We start from the raw sequence: 19,196 nt of genomic DNA, 5'->3' as shown, positions 1-19,196 counted from the left end.
GACCAGAGAGAGGAAGTAGCTAAAATTGGTCACACAGCTTGGCTTTTAATAGAATTTTTCTCCCCTAGTAGAAGTAAAAGGATCATATTCAATAAATCTCTCATTATGTATGGGCTAGTATCATATCTATAGTACAAAACTCTTTCTCCATTGTTTATTGGAACAAATTATTACTCTGATTGCATTTTTCTACTGCATTTTCTAGTCCTTTTTCTTTTGCTAAACAAAAGTTTAGATGGCTAGTTTAGATGTATTCAAGTCTCCAGGGCCAGATGAACTGCATCCAAGAGTATTAAAAGAACTGGCAGATGTGATCTCAGAACCACTGGCAGTCATCTTTGAGAATTCCTGGAGAACAGGTGAAGTCCCGGCAGACTGGAGGAGGGCAAATGTTGTCCCTATTTTCAAAAAGGGGGAAAGAGAGGACCCAAATAATTATCGCCCAGTCAGTCTGACATCAATACCAGGGAAGATTCTGGAGCAGATCATTAAGCAAACAGTCTGTGAGCACCTAGAAAGGAATGCTGTGATCACCAATAGTCAGCATGGATTTCTGAAAAATAAGTCATGTCAGACTAACCTGATCTCGTTTTTTGACAGAATTACAAGTCTGGTAGATGAAGGGAACGCAGAGGATGTAGCCTACCTTGATTTCAGCAAGGCATTCGACAAGGTGCCCCATGATATCCTTGTAAAGAAGCTGGTAAAATGCGGTCTTGACTATGCTACCACTCAGTGGATTTGTAACTGGCTGACTGACCGAACCCAAAGGGTGCTCATCAATGGTTCCTCTTCATCCTGGAGAAGAGTGACTAGTGGGGTGCCACAGGGTTCTGTCTTGGGCCCGGTCTTATTCAACATCTTTATCAAAGACTTGGATGATGGACTCAAGGGCATCCTGATCAAATTTGCAGATGACACCAAACTGGGAGGGGTGGCTAACATCCCAGAGGACAGGATCACACTTCAAAATGACCTTGACAGATTAGAGAACTGGGCCAAAACAAACAAGATGAACTTTAACAGGGAGAAATGCAAAGTATTGCACTTGGGCAAAAAAAATGAGAGGCACAAATACAAGATGGGTGACACCTGGCTTGAGAGCAGTACATGTGAAAAGGATCTAGGAGTCTTGGTTGACCACAAACTTGACATGAGCCAACAGTGTGACGCAGCAGCTAAAAAAGCCAATGCAATTCTGGGCTGCATCAATAGGAGTATAGCATCTAGATCAAGGGAAGTAATAGTGCCACTGTATTCTGCTCTGGTCAGACCTCACCTGGAGTACTGTGTCCAGTTCTGGGCACCACAATTCAAGAAGGACACTGACAAACTGGAACGTGTCCAGAGGAGGGCAACCAAAATGGTCAAAGGCCTGGAAACGATGCCTTATGAGGAACGGCTAAGGGAGCTGGGCATGTTTAGCCTGGAGAAGAGGAGGTTAAGGGATGAAATGATAGCCATGTTCAAATATATAAAAGGATGTCACATAGAGGAGGGAGAAAGGTTGTTTTCTTCTGCTCCAGAGAAGCGGACACGGAGCAATGGATCCAAACAACAAGAAAGAAGATTCCACCTAAACATTAGGAAGAACTTCCTGACAGTAATAGCTGTTCGACAGTGGAATTTGCTGCCAAGGAGTGTGGTGGAGTCTCCTTCTTTGGAGGTCTTTAAGCAGAGGCTTGACAACCATATGTCAGGAGTGCTCTGATGGTGTTTCCTGCTTGGCAGGGGGTTGGACTCGATGGCCCTTGTGGTCTATTCCAACTCTATGATTCTAAAATGGCAAAACTTGGGAGGTTAGAAAAAAAGAAGTTTTTGCATTTGAGTTTGGGATGGCAAGAGTCTTTTTCAGACTCTTGTTCTGTCTCCTGCCCTCCACCCCCTTTGGGATCATGTGAAATGTGACCTCAACATGAAGTACTGAACTCTCCAGTGTGAGTTTAGATAAGCTAGACACAGGCAACAGTCCCTAAGTGAGTTGGCCATTGGTAGGATAGACTGCCATCACTGCTTGTGGTGCCATATGCTGCAATATGCTGAGGAACATTAAACTGAGGAACTGAAGCCAGGGTTGTTTCTGTGGTACCAGTTGACAGAGCCATTCATGCAATGCTTAAGCATGGTTTTGACAGCACTGATAACAGATTGAAAGTAAATCTGTCTGAATCAAGGGTCACTCCCCACTCCCTGAAACAGATGGATGCACCAACTGAGTGGAAAATAGACATGTGCAGATGTGTGCAGCCTGCTGCTGCATATAACTTTTCAACCAGGTCTGGGGTTTTTTTTGGGGGGGGCACAACCAGACATTCTCAAATACTTATTATTTAAACACGTTCTCTGTTTTATTTTTAAAGTAACATTTCCCAGTGTAAATGAAGTGGAAGTTGACATGTTTTTATTTCATTTCCTTAGGTAAACACTTGAAAAAATCCACGGAACTTCAAGACTTCTTGCGCAACAAAGAATTCAACCAGGATGGTTTCTCTCAAGATTTCCTCAAGGACTTTAAGCACCTTGTGCTACGTTCCCTGATGGTTGTCTGGAGAAGTCAAAGATGACTTGGTATGGCAGTGGCACACCCCTCCTTTGGGAATCAAGGGCCATGTGGGCTGGTGTGTATTATCTGTGCTGTTTTCGTGGCTAAGAATGGGCTTTGCTGTTTATTCAGAAATGTAGCGGGCATGTCTATAATGACATGTGGAAACTGGAGTCATGACACTTCATGGGAACGATGGGGAAACTCAACACTTGCATAACATAAAAGCCAAGCTGGCCCCTTTGCCTAAAATAAAAACATTTTCTGGAAACAGATTTGGCCTATTACATCTCTCTTGGTCTGATGGTTTCTGCTTTAAAGCCTTTTGGACCTCAAAGTTAGGACCAATATGGAAGTTCAGACCAACTCTCCATCTGATCACTCCTCTCAGTTATGTGAACCACTTTGATCCAAGATAAATTAGGCCAAAGAACCATTCATACATGTCTGTAAGCTTTGGAGAATCTAGCCACTATCAGAAGGGCCTCTGTCCTTTGTAATGGTCTAACACTGAACCTGAAGTTGAAAAACAAGACTTACTTTGCAGCACCACCACTGTCTGACTTAGTCCACCTGAGGAGATAAGAACAGCCTTTGGTTAATTTTCACCAGGGCAGGAATCCACAATAATACTAAGGTCCAACTTGTACAGTGGAGTAATTAAAGTGGGGTATGGGGGTAGGGAAGACTGGTAAAGTAACGCTTTGACTGAATTGGTGGCTAATCACTTGACCCCTTTCTTCCCTGTTTAAAGTAACAAATAAGTACAGCCAAGAAAGGGGCGTGGGCCCCATCTACCTCCTACTATTATGAGAAACCCCTCTTCCTTATCCCCTTCTTCTGAGAAACGGTCTGTTGCCAGAATATATTAAGATCTTCAAAAGTGCTGAAATTATGAGCTGTTGGGAAAATGTCTCTGAAATACAAGCCCAATATGCTGCTCCAGTGCCTCCACTACTGAACAGCTTTCATAAACAACAATGGGCTACAGTGTGATTTTTGCAGGCCCTTCTAGTCAGTCTTCTGGAATCTCATGTCAAAATATTTATGCCAATCAAAGCCCCTGAAACTAGCAGGGATATGATATAGCTAAATGGTACAGCATCTGCTTCACATGCAAAAGATCCCAAGTCCAATCCCTGGCATCCCAGGTAGGGATGGGAATGCCCCCTGTCTGAAGCCCTGCAGTTGCCAGTCAGCATAGACAATCCTGACCTAGTTGGACCAATATTTGGACTTGGTATAAGGCAGCTTTCTGTGTTCCCATGATGCTTCCCTACTGTCTAAAGCAAATGGTTCACCGAAGTTCAGTTTGTCACCTTTGCTCCTCACGTAGTTCCTTATAAAGGATAATCAAGTGTGTGAGGCACCTGGAAATCTCACCTACTATTGACAATTACCTGTGTTTTGGAAATTAAGGAAGCCCACCTTGCTGCAGTGTCACAGAAGAACAGAAGTTTAATTACATAGATTTCTGCTCTCAGTGAGTAGAGCATGAGACTCTTACTCTCAGGGTCATGGGTTTAAAAGATTCCTTATTGCAGGGGGTTGGACTGGATGACCCTCGTGGTCCCTTCCAACTCTACAATTATAGACTTCTATGGGGAAAATGGAGTCTGCAAGAACTTTGGATTTTCTGAGAAGTAAAGCAAGGGAATGAAGGGTTCTGCCATCTCCTATATTTCGCTTTGTTCAGCAATGGGTTAGTGCTCCTTAAAAAGGTTCTTAGTCTGATATAAATTAGGAGTTCCTTTATGGATATGATCCTGTCCTGTGAAACTACCTGTTCCTTAAGATATGCAAACCAGGCACTGTTCAAGGTACAGTTACATGCAGGGGTGACAGGGCTTTTTTTTCTTTCTTTAGTGATACTCAGCTGGTGCCTATCCTGTTAGATTTTCAGAGCCAGGCTCTTGAACTTTAATGGATGGTGTATTTTACTCTTGCCTTCTCTGGTTTATTGCTCTTTTCACTGTTGTTGTTTTTTATAAAAAAATACTGCTCAAATGTTGAGTTTTAGCTGCTTCTTATTAGGTACCTTGCAAGCTTACACTGGAAAGTAACAGTAAAAGTCTTTAAATAAATAAATAACGTGGGATAGAAAACAGAAAGTCATTTTCCGCACCCCATCTTTGCTATGATATATCTGCCTATGAGTACTTTTTTGATTTGAGTCTCTTTAATCACAATAAAACGAAAGCCCTGCCACTTACTTTCTCTCCTGTGGGTCCACATCACAGAAGGTGACACTGATGATGGGGTAATGTCGTCTGAAGAACAGCCTGAAACAGAAATATGAACATGAGTAAGTGACATAGTTAAAAGAAATGATAGTGGATGAATGCTGCTGGGCCCATCCATACAAATGGCCAAACAACCCCAAGGTAATCAGTACCATCCTATTACATGAGCTCTGCATCAGTCGTTTACAAGGCTAATGGAACGCTGGCCAGCAGGGATGTATTAAATGCAAAATATCCTGAGCTTTACTTGATGCCTACTAGTCAATTATGACCAAACAGAAGTTTCAAATGGGTTATTATACCAGTGCCACTGCTGAGGGCCTTATTTGTGAAGCAAAGAGTAACTTGGGGAACTTCGCACTAACGTAACCAGATAATGGGTGTGAAAAGACAGTCTTCATTTCGAAGCCCACAGATCACCCTGAGTCCCAGACCATATTTGGCTCTTACTTCCTCTGGTTGTCTGTTAAGGTGATTCCTTGCGTTGAGACTTTGAAGTGGACAATAGTAGCAGATGGTGGGGTGTCAGCGGCCAGCGTCTCAGTGATAGCTTTGGCAATGGCCTGTGGCCCTGTTAATGATTCCATCTCCACCGAGTTGATAAAAAGCACATTGCAGGCTGGAGGGGGGAAAACAGTGGCACACACATCAGTGGGATGGCACAATGCAGGATACACAAAGGCTAAAGCAAGCTCAATCCTTCTGCTGCCTAGACTATAATGAGGATAACTTATATTTGCAGTCTATTTGCTGCCTGCTTATAAGAGCTTTCCCCAATGACTGTGGACTATGCTAGGGAATGTGGATCTGCATCTGACTGACTTTTTGCAAAAAGTCAAACAAGTTTACCATTTCAGTAATCGGAGAGCCAGAGACGCGGGTGGCGCTGTGGGTAAAACCTCAGCGCCTAGGAATTGCCGATTGCATGGTCAGCGGTTCGAATCCCTGTGGCGGGGTGCGCTCCCGTCGTTCGGTCCCAGCGCCTGCCAACTTAGCAGTTCGAAAGCACCCCCGGGTGCAAGTAGATAAATAGGGACCGCTTACCAGCGGGAAGGTAAACGGTGTTCCGTGTGCTGCGCTGGCTTGCCAGATGCAGCTTGTCACGCTGGCCACGTGACCCGGAAGTGTCTGCGGACAGCGCTGGCTCCCGGCCTATAGAGTGAGATGAGCGCACAACCCTAGAGTCTGGCAAGACTGGCCCATACGGGCAGGGGTACCTTTACCTTTACCTTAATCGGAGAGCCTAGAGTCTGTTGCTCCCAATGGCAGAAACCACAATCAAAAGTTGAGAAGGGATTAAGCTACATCAATATGCAGTATAATTCCCCCAATTTATGCAATATCCAAGTGCTGTTTATCTCAGAAGCGGCAAAGTTGCACATAGACCAGTTTAAGCAGCCTAGCTGTGTGCAGGGTTGCACCAAATCAACTTTATCTGCACACTCCAGCAATCCCCCCATTGGCCACTTTCAAATGCCGTGGACCAATTGCTCAACTACAACCTTCGCTGATGACTGGCAAATTGCTGGCTGTGGCTTTGACAAGATCTGGGGACCCATAGCTTAGTCAAGCCTACCATAAACCCTTCCATTGCCCACAATCTTTATTCCAGTTCCTTATCTTGCTGGGACCACTGTAATTTTGGAAAGAAATAAGCTAGTCAGAGCTTTTCTCCTGGTGGCTAATTTCCACGCAAGGCTTCTACTGGTCAAAATGAGCTGATAATATCAACACTGTGTGTGCTAACACAATCTTCTAATAACACTAGGGACAATTGCTTTGTTTTCATAAGATAACAACAACAACAAAAACAGAAAAATTATAGAAAGCTGAGTTTAGTTTTGCCCAGGCAACTGACAGCCAGTCATAGATGCTTGCTAGTATCTCTGTGATAGTGTACGAAGAACTTGCCTGATAGTTAAAGCTGGTAAGAAAAACCCAGCAAAACTGTTTTAAACCAAAATTTCAAAAGCAAATTTAAAAAATTTAAATTAAATATTTTGAAATTACAGTGAAATTACAAAAGCACAAGACCTTAAAACATTATGCAATTATGAATGCTCACAGTGTACCTGTAATGCTCAGGCAAAAACATTATCAGTTTTAACTTGAAACTCTAACTAGCAAAATGCAGAAGGTCTCTGCTATTTAAAGCCCAATTACGTACTTATGTAAAAGTTCCATTGAAACCTCTCTTGGAAGAGAAGGCTGATTTTGCGCTGCTCCAGGTACAAGGAGCTGCAGGGCTTAAAATGTATGATGAAGGAACAAAAGGGCCATGTATGTGCATATGGAGCTTGCTCTGAGTACTACCAAGTTAAGTAGAAAGAATATTTTTAAATATTTTCATGCAGTGCTGCTCAGTAAATTCCAGAAACTGTATTCAATGGGGCTTTATTCCCAGACAAGGTTGGGGAGGTTTCATTTCAGTAAAAGGGTTCCAAACTGGTTGAAATGTTTCCCCTTTCTATCCGAGCTACTCACCTGCTCCCTGTTTGAGCAAGTCTGTTGCTGAGTTGCTTGATGTGGTTGTCTCTTTTGTTTCATCCATGGGATCTTTAAAAAAAAGAAAAAAGGAAAGGAAGTTTTTGGCCATCGGCAAGAGCTCTTTCTAAGACCACATGCTCAAGTCCATTTAATACATTCGTGTTGCCTTGCTGTACCCACAACTGGTGTCACAAGGGGTACAGGTTGACTTCCCTTTAACAATTCTAGCAATACATTTTATGTATGGAGAAAAGATTCTCTCTCATCTTCATATTTTTGTAAACAGAACCAGCAGGAGGTAGCCATTAAAAGTAAACTAAATTAAAGCAGGAAGGATTATCTTGAATTCATGAAAAATGAACATACAGTCAGTGCCTTTTACAGAGTCTGTCCCTCTGCATGACTCCCAGGGGACAATCGCACACCAACAGAGATAGAGAAATACAGTGCTGTTGCTCGCTAATCTCACTGCTACCTAAATTGCTTTCAGTGAAACATGTTGGCGACAGAATTTGTTATGTTTATGCAAGGTCCTTATGATTCCTTATCCTTTATAAAATTGAACATTCTCTTTTCTCCTGCTCCCTCAGTGTAAGCCTAGGGATGGCGGGGGGGGGGGGACGGGACTTGGATTTCACAGTGGACTAACCTGATTTGATCTGTATCACATCACGAGTCCACTTTAACATCTGCAATATGGCAGATCCCTTTATTAGATAGACCAAGGTTTCCAGTGCTGCCTCCACCCCCTCCCCATTTAAAAAATCCTTTTCCAAAGCTCCAGAGAGTCTTCCAGCCACACACACAGTGCAAGCAGCTACTGTGCAGTGGGTTCTTGCCATTACAAACTTTTGAATAGATATGGGGAGCAAGTCCCACAGGGAGCATCTGAACTTGAGGATATTCCATTGCTCTCAGGGGGGATTTTACAGCAAAAGAATGGCTGCCCCCAAGTAAACACTTTTATTTATTAAATATAAGCATTCTCCTGCTCCCTTCATGTAAGTTGTGCATTTATGACTCCTGTAGTCATCTGATTCAGGGCTCCTGTCTTCAGACATACAGTATTTCAACCCTAAAACTCTTAAGGCAGGTGGGTCTGCAGGGAAAGGTTCTAGAACTTCTAATTTGGTCGTTTGTATCAAACCAGGAATACAAAAAAGTGACTCTTCTTTTGAGAGCTTTTGAACACACACACACTCCTGATGAATAAACGGTGGTGTTCTCTCCATGTACTCTGCTCCTGATGCCCACGAGTGCATCTGCCCACAAGTGCTTTCCACCCTATGTACATGTCTTTACCTCGATCGGGAATGACCAGCTTGCAGGGCAAGGCCAGAGGCATGATGGAGTGCTGGTACACGAGAGCTGACAAGCAACCTGGGCAAGAGAACAGGGAAACATGACAAAAGTTAAAGATACCCGATGGTGCAATTTGGTGGCACTCAGTTTCTGCTGCTGCATTCCAATGTGATGCTATGTTTACCCTCAGTGATTTCTACACAATGCACCAAATGAATTGGATACATAGCTGTCTAAATACCTGAATGTCCAGGGTCAAATTCTGAAACCTGTTGCTCAGATTACTTTCGATTCTATGAGACACGCTCTCTATATATATATAATTTGCAAAAGCTTATTGTATATAATAAAAAATTAATCAATCAAGACAGCACAATAAGTTATTATTAAGAAACATATATCAATAAAAGTATCATTATGCATCTTGGTTTCTGTTATATCCATTTCTCCCTAGTGCCAGAAGTCCTCGAAATATATATAATATTGTTGTTTTTTCACTACAGCCTCCACAAGAGGGCAGAACTGGGCAGAACATTTATCTTCAATAAAACACAAGAGAATGGGATGGGACCAGGCAGTTCTATTTATGAAAAGCAGAGGGCAGGAAAGGTTTATACAAAGTATTTCTAATTCATTTTTAAAGTAGGCACTTACCAAAATTTGGTTCATTGGGGCATCCTTTTAGTTTCACACCTTTAGGGCTGGTTTCTATCAGGAAGTGCCTAACCAGCTCATTGGTGAGATCTCCTGTTGGGACAAATCAGGATTTCAGTGCAAGTTCTGAAAGCATCTTTCAAGTCATAACACTCTGACTTAGGATATGGTGGGCCATAAACTCATACCATGCTGCCCTTCATTGGCAAGCAAAAGGAAATTATAACAATGTACCTTCTCAGTTATAGTGACTTTTTTTACTCCACACTACATGCTAGAAATGGTCATATATGAAGCAATGAAAGCAGGTTATCGGCATCACTATTTATGGCAGAAGAAACTCAAGGCCCTGACTTCACACAGAATTTTTGTTGTTATCGCCACAAGATGGCATAGCTGTGTGCAATCTGGAGTAAGAATGTGTTTTCTAATGAACTAATCATATCAGTCATGCCCTGATTTCCCATGCTGCAGCTCAGTTCCTATTTAGAAAAGCTCTTGATAGGATACAAAATCTCAATCTCTGTTTCCTCACAAGACAAAACATTTGGAGCCTACTCTGAAAACATGGGCTTGCTATTAGCATAAGCCACAAACACTGAAAGTATGAAATATCATACCTGGCACAGAATTTGGCATCCAGGCATTCCCTTGGCAGGGGTATAATGGCCCAAATATATCCCATTTTCAGATGAACAGATACTGTCAGGGCTGAGAGTGATCTGCATTTTATGTGTTCCATTGGGGCTAAGGGGAAGAGGGGAGGGATTACTAAAAGTGAAAGAAGGGTATACCTTTCTTGCTCTGTTGCAAAATACCAGGAGGCGGAGAAGCAACTTTCATGGCCAATCCATAGGCTCCTCGGAAGGAGTGGCTGTCTCGAATGATAAAAGCCCCAGGTTCCTTGTCTTTCAGCAGTGCAATGGCTGAGAAAGAAGAACATATCCCCTGTATGTAAATGGATCCAAGCAGTAATGTGCACTTACTGGACAAATGTTAAAGAAATCAACGTACATTAAATGTATAAGAAAAGGCTCTCAGGCCCATTTCACACAACTAGTCCTAGCAGTTCCCACCAACTATCCTCTCCATTGTAGCTACAGTACCAGGAATTTGCCCATCACAGCAGCAATAACCATAGCACATGTTGAATTCGTTCCTGAACCTTTGACTTGTATACTTGAAGGCAAATGTCCTTCTAAGATTTGATTAAGGCAAAAGTAAAACTGCAGAAGGAACAAGAAACTCCTTGCCCCGGAGAATCTGATCTGAAACAGGGCCAGCCTCCATTCAGTAACAGTCACTTTACCCTTGCAAGGGGAGACATGAAGGAAATGAGGGGACGTGTTCTTGGATTAAGGATGGATCTGCAGAGCTGGGCTGCCAAGTGCCTCAGCTGTTGAATGGGTGAGAGGAATTGCTGTTGACAGAAACATAAACAAAGTCTTTTAAAGGGGTCGCTCACAATTATCTGAGAGGTAGCTTATCAGCATTGGCTGGGGACAGAGGCACCTCATTCATCATTATAACATGGCTCATGGCCAAAATCACAACCAACATGCTTGCAAGATCTCTAAGCCTCAACACCTTGACTACCCCAATATAGCATATACTTATCTGCACATCTTTGCATGTAAACATAAGCCATCATAGGATGGAATTATTCTAAAAACCACTTCTATTATTTTCTTCTTAAAAATGTACATTCACTACTGCACAGTACTATTGAAGTCATTAACTCTCTGTCAGTGGGTGCCTCTCTTTTTTCAGTCCCTGTGACTCTGTAGTACATGCAACTCCACATGTCAACAGAGGGATCCAAAGTGTGCACTTGTCACGTCTGTGGCAGACTCCCCTATTACACGTGTCAATAGTGGACCTGAACCATCTATTTTAGGAGGTGAGAAATTGCACAGAGGTGAGGATGAATTGTTAATCTGTGCTGGGCAAGAAACCGTACACTTCTGAAGCTGAAGGGATAGCACAAGCACCAGAAGGCTCTACATTTCAAGGCACTCTAAGTGGGGAAATGTCTTGCTCCAATTTCACATTACTGCTGGATCTTTCTACAGATCACTTTGCATTTCTCTTCCCACAGCCAGCGGCCAAGGTTAAAATCCACTTAGGCCTAAATGTTACAATGCCAAGTACAGGTTCATTGCCAAAAAGCCCCCAATCCTGTGCTCAGATTACTGAAATATGTGGGGTGGCTTCATTGCGTTGTGTTTACCCTCATCCATGCTCTATATCATCAGCTGCTAATGGGAAAGAGCAGGGGAATGCACAGTGGTTTGTATCCAACTAAGTTTTACTCAAAGTAGACCACTGCATTAATAGTCCCTAGTCATGTGCATTAATTTCAGTGGGTCTACTTTGAGTAGAACTAGCAGCTGATATAACCGAGTATGATGACATCAAACTATATGTAAACATTTTGGTGAAAGAGGGGCACTGTTTTCAGTGGCAAGCATTTGTTTGATATCACATCTAGCTGCTCCCTTATAGAACCAGCAGTTAGAGACTTCTAAGCAATGTCAGTCTGCACTGATCACTCTTCAGTTGTCATTCGCTGGATTTCTAGCACAAATGTGATCTGTGAAAAATTTGAAGCTGTAATGTGGCAAAGCAGATGAAACACACAGAGCCCAGCCTCTAAGGATCAAACTACCCCTCACATTACTCACAACTTTTTATAAAATGGGCTTAAGCTGGCCCCTCTTATTTTGAAGCAAAAGCAGCCATTCAGGGCCCCAGGTTGGGACATGTTCACTATCTTCCTATCCAGCTTGCCATTACTACAATTGTTTAAACAAGGAGTGTGTTCTTGTGGAGTGGATATTACCGAGAAAATTGTGAGAAACATTTGGGCAAGCATCTGCTGGGGATACAGGATACCCTGCCTTAGGATAAAGGTTAGGTTAGAAAGAAAGACCCACTCCACTTTTAGGCTAGAAAGGGTCTTATAAAAGTCTCAGAGTCAACTCCTACTCCCCTTGAGATTAGAGAAGTTTTTCACTGTTTGGATTTAATTTAGGGGAGGGAAAGGAGCACAACTAAACTTTCCATTGCTGAGTATAGGAACAGGTAGCATCTAATAGCTTTGGAAATGCCCATCACCACTTAAAATAGCCATCAGACACAACTGGCCACTGAGTGAATCAAAGCAGTGATGTACGGGTGAAAGGATATAGCCTTCAAAGGATTAAGCTACTTAATTGCACTTTATTTTTAATACTGTCAAACTGGCTAGGGTTCAGAGGAGAGAAACAAAGAAGGCTAGGTTTTTGGAATACCAGTTCTATGAGGGAATGGTTGAAGGGACCAGGACTGTTTAGACTAAAGTTGTAAAGGTTTCTGAGGGGCAGTGAGGCAAGTCAAGCTACTATTTTTTTTCAAATATACATCTTAAAAAGCATCTATAAAGAGAATGTGTGTTCTAACAGGTTGAAGGCAAGAGGAATACTTGGTTACATTGGCACATGATAACTGTACCATCCACCACAGTCTAGGAGCTTGAAACAGACCAAATCTGGAATCTGTATCCAAGTTTCTCCTGCCACCAATGACAATGATTCCATATACAAACAGCCTAACTATTCCTGTGGCAAGCTCTCTCATCTTGAGATAGTCTGGTCATTTGTATCATTTTGCCAAGTGGCAATGGGAATGTTATCATACTAGGTGCAGATGTGCTGTAAAATGGCCAGTGTTAACTACCCATGGCTAGTGCAGAACCACTGTGGTTAGGAATAGGAGTCCAAGAGGACGTACTTTAAGTTCTATCATAATGGAGGCCCCTGGAGGAGGAAAAATGTTCTGGAAGTGTTTGATTTGTCCTTGCAGATTTTGCAATTTCTTTGAATGCCAAGGACCAAAGCAATGGCTCGTCCACACTTCAGCTTGTAGTTGGCTGCTTTTCCCTGGGGAAGACCTGCTCTTTATCACAGAATCGGAGCAAACAGCAATTGGGTTTTCCACTGATTGACATTTGTTCCAATTCAGCAGTAAAGAGTGAGTTTTCCTGGGGAAAGCAGAGCAAATGGAAAACTTCTCAGACCTGTGCATAGAAAGCACAGGACAAGCAGAAAACCTCTCAGATCTGCGCTTTCTAGGCATGGGACAAGCAGAGTGTGGACGAGCCCCAAGTCACTCGAATGCTTGAGTGTAAGACTGCCAAGTGTTGTCTGCTGAGCCACTCTGTTCTGCTAGGGCAGAGACCCACCTTGCTCCCTGGAGATCTCTGGTTTGTACCAGTACTTGGAGGTATCCTGAACAAACTTCACGTTAGCTCTGGTCTCAGGGCTGCTGTCTAAGAGACAAAGAAGGAATGAAAAGGGGAGAACTCAAGGAAAGAAAATTTTATGGGGTCTCATCAAGATAAGACAATTTTATTCCAAACAGATTAATCTGCAGTAATGCCCCATAGTACTTTTGTGGTTACTAATAAGGAAAATAATGAGAATCCCACCCTGTAAAGCACCTTCTCAAGCTCATGTCATAACTCTTGATGGTCTCTTTCAATTTTATTTTTTTGAGGTTCTATCATTCTGTGATAAAGTGATGGCCTCCTAAACAATAGTTAAAGCTCCAAGAAGTGTTAGAACTGAAGAGGTGCTTCCATATCTGATACCATGCTCAATGTAGAACAATACTTGTGTTCAACCAAATGATGCCAAATATGGAGTATCACAAGCAAAAAAATGAGGAGAGCCTTGCACTCCAGGGTAGTGGTGCCTACATGACACACTGCAAAACACTTACAGGATGCTGATCATTTCAGGACAATCCTTGATGATGATCAGATTCTCATCTATCAAGTACTGATTAGCAGGGTAAAATAGGAAGACTAAAGACCCAGAAATGCCCTCTCCCCAATTCCCATGATGCCCACTACTCAAGTGAGAAGCAGCAAGAACTGAGATTTTACCTGGCATTGAGAACTTGGAGAAATCAGGCAGAGTATGATGGAAGGCCATGCCACTGCCACTGCTGGGACTGGACATGCCACTGGAGATGGGTGAAGAGGTCTTGCCATTCACTGTGGCGTAGTTAGGCAGGCTGTTTGACCGATCCCCTGATGACATCCTTCTCTTTTCAGGGAGCAGTGGTTGGGTTGGGGTGGGGCTTCCCTGCCGGTACACTGCTGAGTCAGGGGACGAGGAATGTGGGCTACTGACTCCATGGTAGTAGGCCGGGGAGACAGGAAAAGATGGGGTAGAGGGAGCCTGATAACCTGAGGCACTGCTTTGGCGGGACAGCGTTGGGCGCTTCTCCTCTGGAGCTGAGTATCCATATATGATATGCCGATCTAAATTGGGACTTCCAGAGACCATGGATGTGCTGCCTCCCATTATGGGCTGCTGCCGAGTCAGGCTTGGACTCCCAGGCGATGCAGCGAGGTTGCCGTACGGAGCCATTACGTGCCTGCTCATGCTCGGGCTTCCTGGAATGGCTCCCATGTTAGCGTTGACAGCTCTTCGCCCAAATCCTGGGCTAGGGGGAGTGTTGGTGGCTACTGTTCTGTGGAGGGAGTGGGGGCTTCCAGGCATGACATGGACCCCAACTGCATTGGCTTGGGGTTGAGGCCTTGGGTGGCTATCTTGTTGAGTGCTGGCTCGGCCATCAGGGAAGTCGGCACTCATATAGGCTGGAAGGCCCTGAGTTGATGTAGAGGTGTTTTGGTAGCTGCTGTTCGCCGATGGCCCCTGAGAAAGGTTGGTGGATTGGAAGCTGGACTCAGCTGATGGCTGGGATGAAATGGCTATGCTGGCATTGTTCTCTGATGGGTAGCTACCTATAGAGAACCTGGGGGAAGCAATGGGAGAGAGCAGAATCCGTTATTAACCCATTCCTGTAAGACATGATATAGAGCTGGAGGTAACAGGACTCTTAAGACTCAAGCACAAGAAGAACCCACCTTGTTCAAACATCTTATCCCAAATTCTTGATTCTCCTAATGCCCCATGATCTCTTTATGAAGCTATAAGTCACAGTGACCTTAAACAAACCAGCTGCCATATTCAGACTTTGATGTCCACTCAGATAAATGACTGCATTTATTTGCTCAAAAGAATGTTCACATTCTTGAAACAAACTTTGAGTGGACTTGGGTCATTTCCGAATAGGCTGTCATTTTTGCTTCATCTTGTAAGTTCACAGTTTGCAATCCATTATGTGATTCTATGCATGCAAAACATTCCGGAGGGGAAAATATTTCACAGGAAGCTGAGAATGTGACCTTTCTGTATGGACAAATGTTAATATGTGTATGTCAGCATGCTGTTCCACCTCCTCCCAAAAAAGCCAGTACTTGCAACCTCTGTCCACAATCCTACTAAGAAAACAACAGCACTGTATTTAATAATAGAAATAGAGGAAGCTGTTTATGCCAAGACAGACTATTGGCTCATCTAGCTCAGAACTCCAGGATTTCAGACAAGAGGTATTTCCAGCCCTACCTGGAAATGCTGGGGACTGAACCTGAGACCTTCTGCAGGCAAAGTAGTTGCTCTACCAATGAGTGATGACACTGTTTAGTGCAGTCCATGGCAAACTTGTCCTTTGTAAGCTAGATCATTCAATGCATAACATTTGCAGAGAATACAGTAAAAGGAAATGTTTTTTTTTTCCCCTGAGGAAAAATGACTGCAAAGAGAGTAAGGTAACATACATATTCTGTGCGCATTGGTTTATTGTGGCATGAACTGTCATAAACAAGAGCACCTAGCATAGTAGAAAACATGAAAGTCTGGCCTGCAACCTGATAAAATAAATAAAACTATTTTGAGAGCCTACAGGTCAGCAATAGAGCTCATGTTTTCAATGCAGAAGGTTCCTGGTTCAATTCCCAGCACCTCCAAGTAGGATTGGAAAATACCTCTGTGCTTTGAGCCAGTCAGTCCAGACAGTGATGAGCAGCAAGAACCAATGATCTGACTCAATACAGTGGCTTTTCCTGATGTGATAAGAATTTGAAATTCGGTTGCATTTCTGAAAATTTTATTAGTATACCAATGGGCACCTCTTCTGTGATCACCTTCCTAAAAGGAATTGCCCGTCCACCCCACAAGAAAAACTGGTGTCATACTCTATTTATCTTAGCTTTCTTTATTCCATCCACAATAAATTCTTCCAAGTTCACTTATATACCAGGTCGACAAATGACTATTAAGATAAACATCTCACCTATGCGTACAGAAACATCTTACCATCCACACATAAGTGTACAAAGTTGTATATCTACACTGGGGGGTGGGAAACCTTTTCCAAGCCAAGAGGCACATTTCCTAATGGATAACCATCTGGGGGCCTTTTAAAGGCACTTTCATACATTCAGGCTTCTTGTATTTTGCCAACAATGATCATAGCCTCTTATCTCCTCCCAGCCTGGCTCTCTTCTGCCTGAGGTTGCAAGAAGCAATTATCACGGTGAACAACCATGTGATAAGTCCAGTGATGTGACTTAAGGAAGTGGAAGAACCATCATAAAGTGCCTCTCCCCTATGGTGGAGAAAACTGAAGTGGGGGAGTTTCTTAATTACAGAATACTTTTGTCTCTGGGCCCATAATAAACTCTGGCCACTAGCATGTGGCCCTCAACAGATCACTCTTGAGGTAATCTGGCCCTCAGTTGGAAAAAAGATTGCCCATCCCTGCTCAAATCCATGAGTGATACAAGAAAGGGCAGAAGAACCTATAATGACTGAACATGAAATCTCCCTGCAGCACAAATGCTTTCCTGATCAGTTGACACCAAAAGTATGAGCTGGAATGGCCCTGTGTCTTCTATTTGGGGAAAGCAGCCTCCCAAGATCATGCATCAAAGAGTCTATATATGTAAGCAAAAGGGCTGCAGTCCTATTGCTAGCTGTCACAGTGAAGTCCTGCATAGTTCAGCAGCATCTGCCATCATCAGCCTGTTGAGAATGGCAAACTACAGCTGTCTTTCCTTACCCATCCATGCTGTGCATTGGACTGCTGGCAGCGACAGGGCTTGGTGAAACAAAGGAGTTGGGGAAAGATCCATTCCTCACTGGTGTCTCAGTGTTATAGGCCTGCGGAGCCAGGGGTGCCTGGGGCTTCCCAACAGAACTGCCGCTGCCACCACTTGTTGCTGTACGGGCCACAGATTCCACATAGCTCCGGGGCTCTGAAATGAGGTGGAAAGAGAGAAGATGATGACTGAGGTGCCTCAAGGTGTGGGGCTTTTACAACCAATATTTCCAATTAGCATAATTTATTTTGAATATGTATACATTGTTTTGTATTGTAAGATAAAACTCAAAGCAGGTTACAACTAAGCTCATAAAACACATACATCATGCTAGTAGCAGTCCAAATTACTAAAATCAAAGTTAATCACCATCTTGGTCCCTAGAGCAAATCAGAGTAATTTCTCCCCCTCCTGAAAACCAGAGAATAGAAGGGCCATTGGGGCCTTCTGTTCATGATCTCTCCATGCAAGGGCTGGATTCACATGGCCAAGCCCCCCGTGCACAATGCTATTGTTGAGAGAATGTAACAGATGACCTGAACCATGCTGAGATAGAACTGCAGGGATCTGTGTTAGTATAGAGGCTTGATAAAAGTGCAGAACCTCCAAAATCACTGACATGTAGAGTTGCTGTGGCTGACCTGTGGGCACATCTTCCATGTCATTACAATACTGCACACGATAGCCGGTCAGGATGTACTGCATGCAGAAGTATGTCACTGCATGCACTTGGTCTTAAGTAAATATCAATAATCTCTGACAGACTCTTGCACTGCAAATTCAGCTTTTCTCCTTCCTCATCTACCACCACCTTCCTAGATGTAAACCATACTGAACACTGGGTTCCATCAGCTTCCTTACACAACAACTGAGTTCCATATCCTTTAGTAACATCATTCCTCTCTTCTTGTGTGAGGCTAAAACTGGTGAGAGGGCCCCTCCATATTGGTGTTTCATTGTAGGTGCATTCTGCAATATGTTGGTGGCTTTATTCTGCTTTATTTTCTTCTGCAATACTTCCCCAATGTCAACACATTATTACTGTCTGGAGGAGCTATAGTGCAACAAAAGAGGCACAAAAACAAACCAGAACATTTGTGGCATAAAATGTTAAGAGATTTCAGCAGCAAGTTGCAAGATGTGCACTGACTGGAAATGAAACTGTGCGATCACTCCAAAATTTTGCAGGTGCAAATAGTATTATTAACTGACTTTCACCAGCAGATCCCAGGGCGGGTTTTAACAAGTTGAAAGCATGATTGTGTATGACTGCCCCCAACAACAGCATCAGGAGCACAGATCATTATGAATGTGTAATAAAAAGGATCCTATTATTATTATTATTATTATTATTATTATTATTATTATTATTATTATTATTATTATTATCCTTCATAAGAGGATCACAGGAAGGTTTACAACATAAAAACACAAACTATATACGATAATAGTAAACAATACACCCACCCCCAGTTTAAAAGGCCATATTATCACCACTTACTCACTTTCAAATCCATGTAGCCTCAGGAAATAGAAATGCTGATTCTACCCCTTACTGTCAAAACATTCACTTTCCTTCCAACAGGCTGTCAAACACCTTAATGCATGAAAGATGCCCCAAGATACACCAGAGGGGAAACTAGGAACAAAGTTGCAGCCGCTCCACAGTTGGGCAAAGTATACAAGGTAGTTAATTAGGCAATCTTCTTCTGAGCCTTGTAATTGGTGGAGTAAAACGTATGTAAACAGGACTTTGAGATTACTTTTAACCCTTCTAATCTGGAAAACAGATAAACATGGACCAGGTTTTATGAAGATGGAAGTTGGATTTCTAAACTGGCCAGAAAAATCCGGTGGCCAAGCCCTATCTGTTGTGTTCAAAGCAGTGTTTGCCAGTTAACCAAGCCCACCAAGGCAGGAAGGAACGGAATGGAATGATGATAAAGAAGGCTGGTCTGCCCTCTTCATACTGAAC

General features: G+C 43.1%; 1 protein-coding gene and 1 long non-coding RNA gene across 47 annotated transcripts in view; one reads left to right on the top strand and one right to left on the bottom strand.

The window, feature by feature from the left end:
• The window catches only part of LOC310701300, a 31,615-nt gene extending 28,800 nt beyond the window's left edge, over positions 1 to 2,815 (top strand). The window contains exon 2 of the long non-coding RNA XR_014522992.1: positions 2,419 to 2,815. This is a non-coding gene — a long non-coding RNA (uncharacterized lncRNA). The remainder of the gene's footprint in view (positions 1 to 2,418) is intronic.
• TNS1 (tensin 1) overlaps positions 1 to 19,196 on the bottom strand; it is a 331,981-nt gene that overhangs the window by 7,260 nt on the left and 305,525 nt on the right. For all 46 annotated transcript variants that reach the window (XM_083487986.1, XM_083488019.1, XM_083488029.1 and 43 more), the window contains 10 exons: positions 17,182 to 17,377; positions 14,156 to 15,033; positions 13,451 to 13,537; positions 10,023 to 10,154; positions 9,229 to 9,321; positions 8,575 to 8,652; positions 7,270 to 7,341; positions 5,236 to 5,404; positions 4,756 to 4,824; positions 3,083 to 3,115 (listed from right to left, as the gene is read on the bottom strand). In XM_083487986.1, the coding sequence (XP_083344112.1) occupies positions 3,083 to 3,115; positions 4,756 to 4,824; positions 5,236 to 5,404; positions 7,270 to 7,341; positions 8,575 to 8,652; positions 9,229 to 9,321; positions 10,023 to 10,154; positions 13,451 to 13,537; positions 14,156 to 15,033; positions 17,182 to 17,377 (1,807 nt within the window). The remainder of the gene's footprint in view (positions 1 to 3,082; positions 3,116 to 4,755; positions 4,825 to 5,235; positions 5,405 to 7,269; positions 7,342 to 8,574; positions 8,653 to 9,228; positions 9,322 to 10,022; positions 10,155 to 13,450; positions 13,538 to 14,155; positions 15,034 to 17,181; positions 17,378 to 19,196) is intronic.

Source organism: Podarcis liolepis, assembly GCF_965112155.1.
Source record: "Podarcis liolepis genome assembly, chromosome: 1".
NCBI classification, from domain to species: Eukaryota; Metazoa; Chordata; class Lepidosauria; order Squamata; family Lacertidae; genus Podarcis; species Podarcis liolepis.
This window is presented reverse-complemented; position numbering and strand designations above follow the sequence as displayed.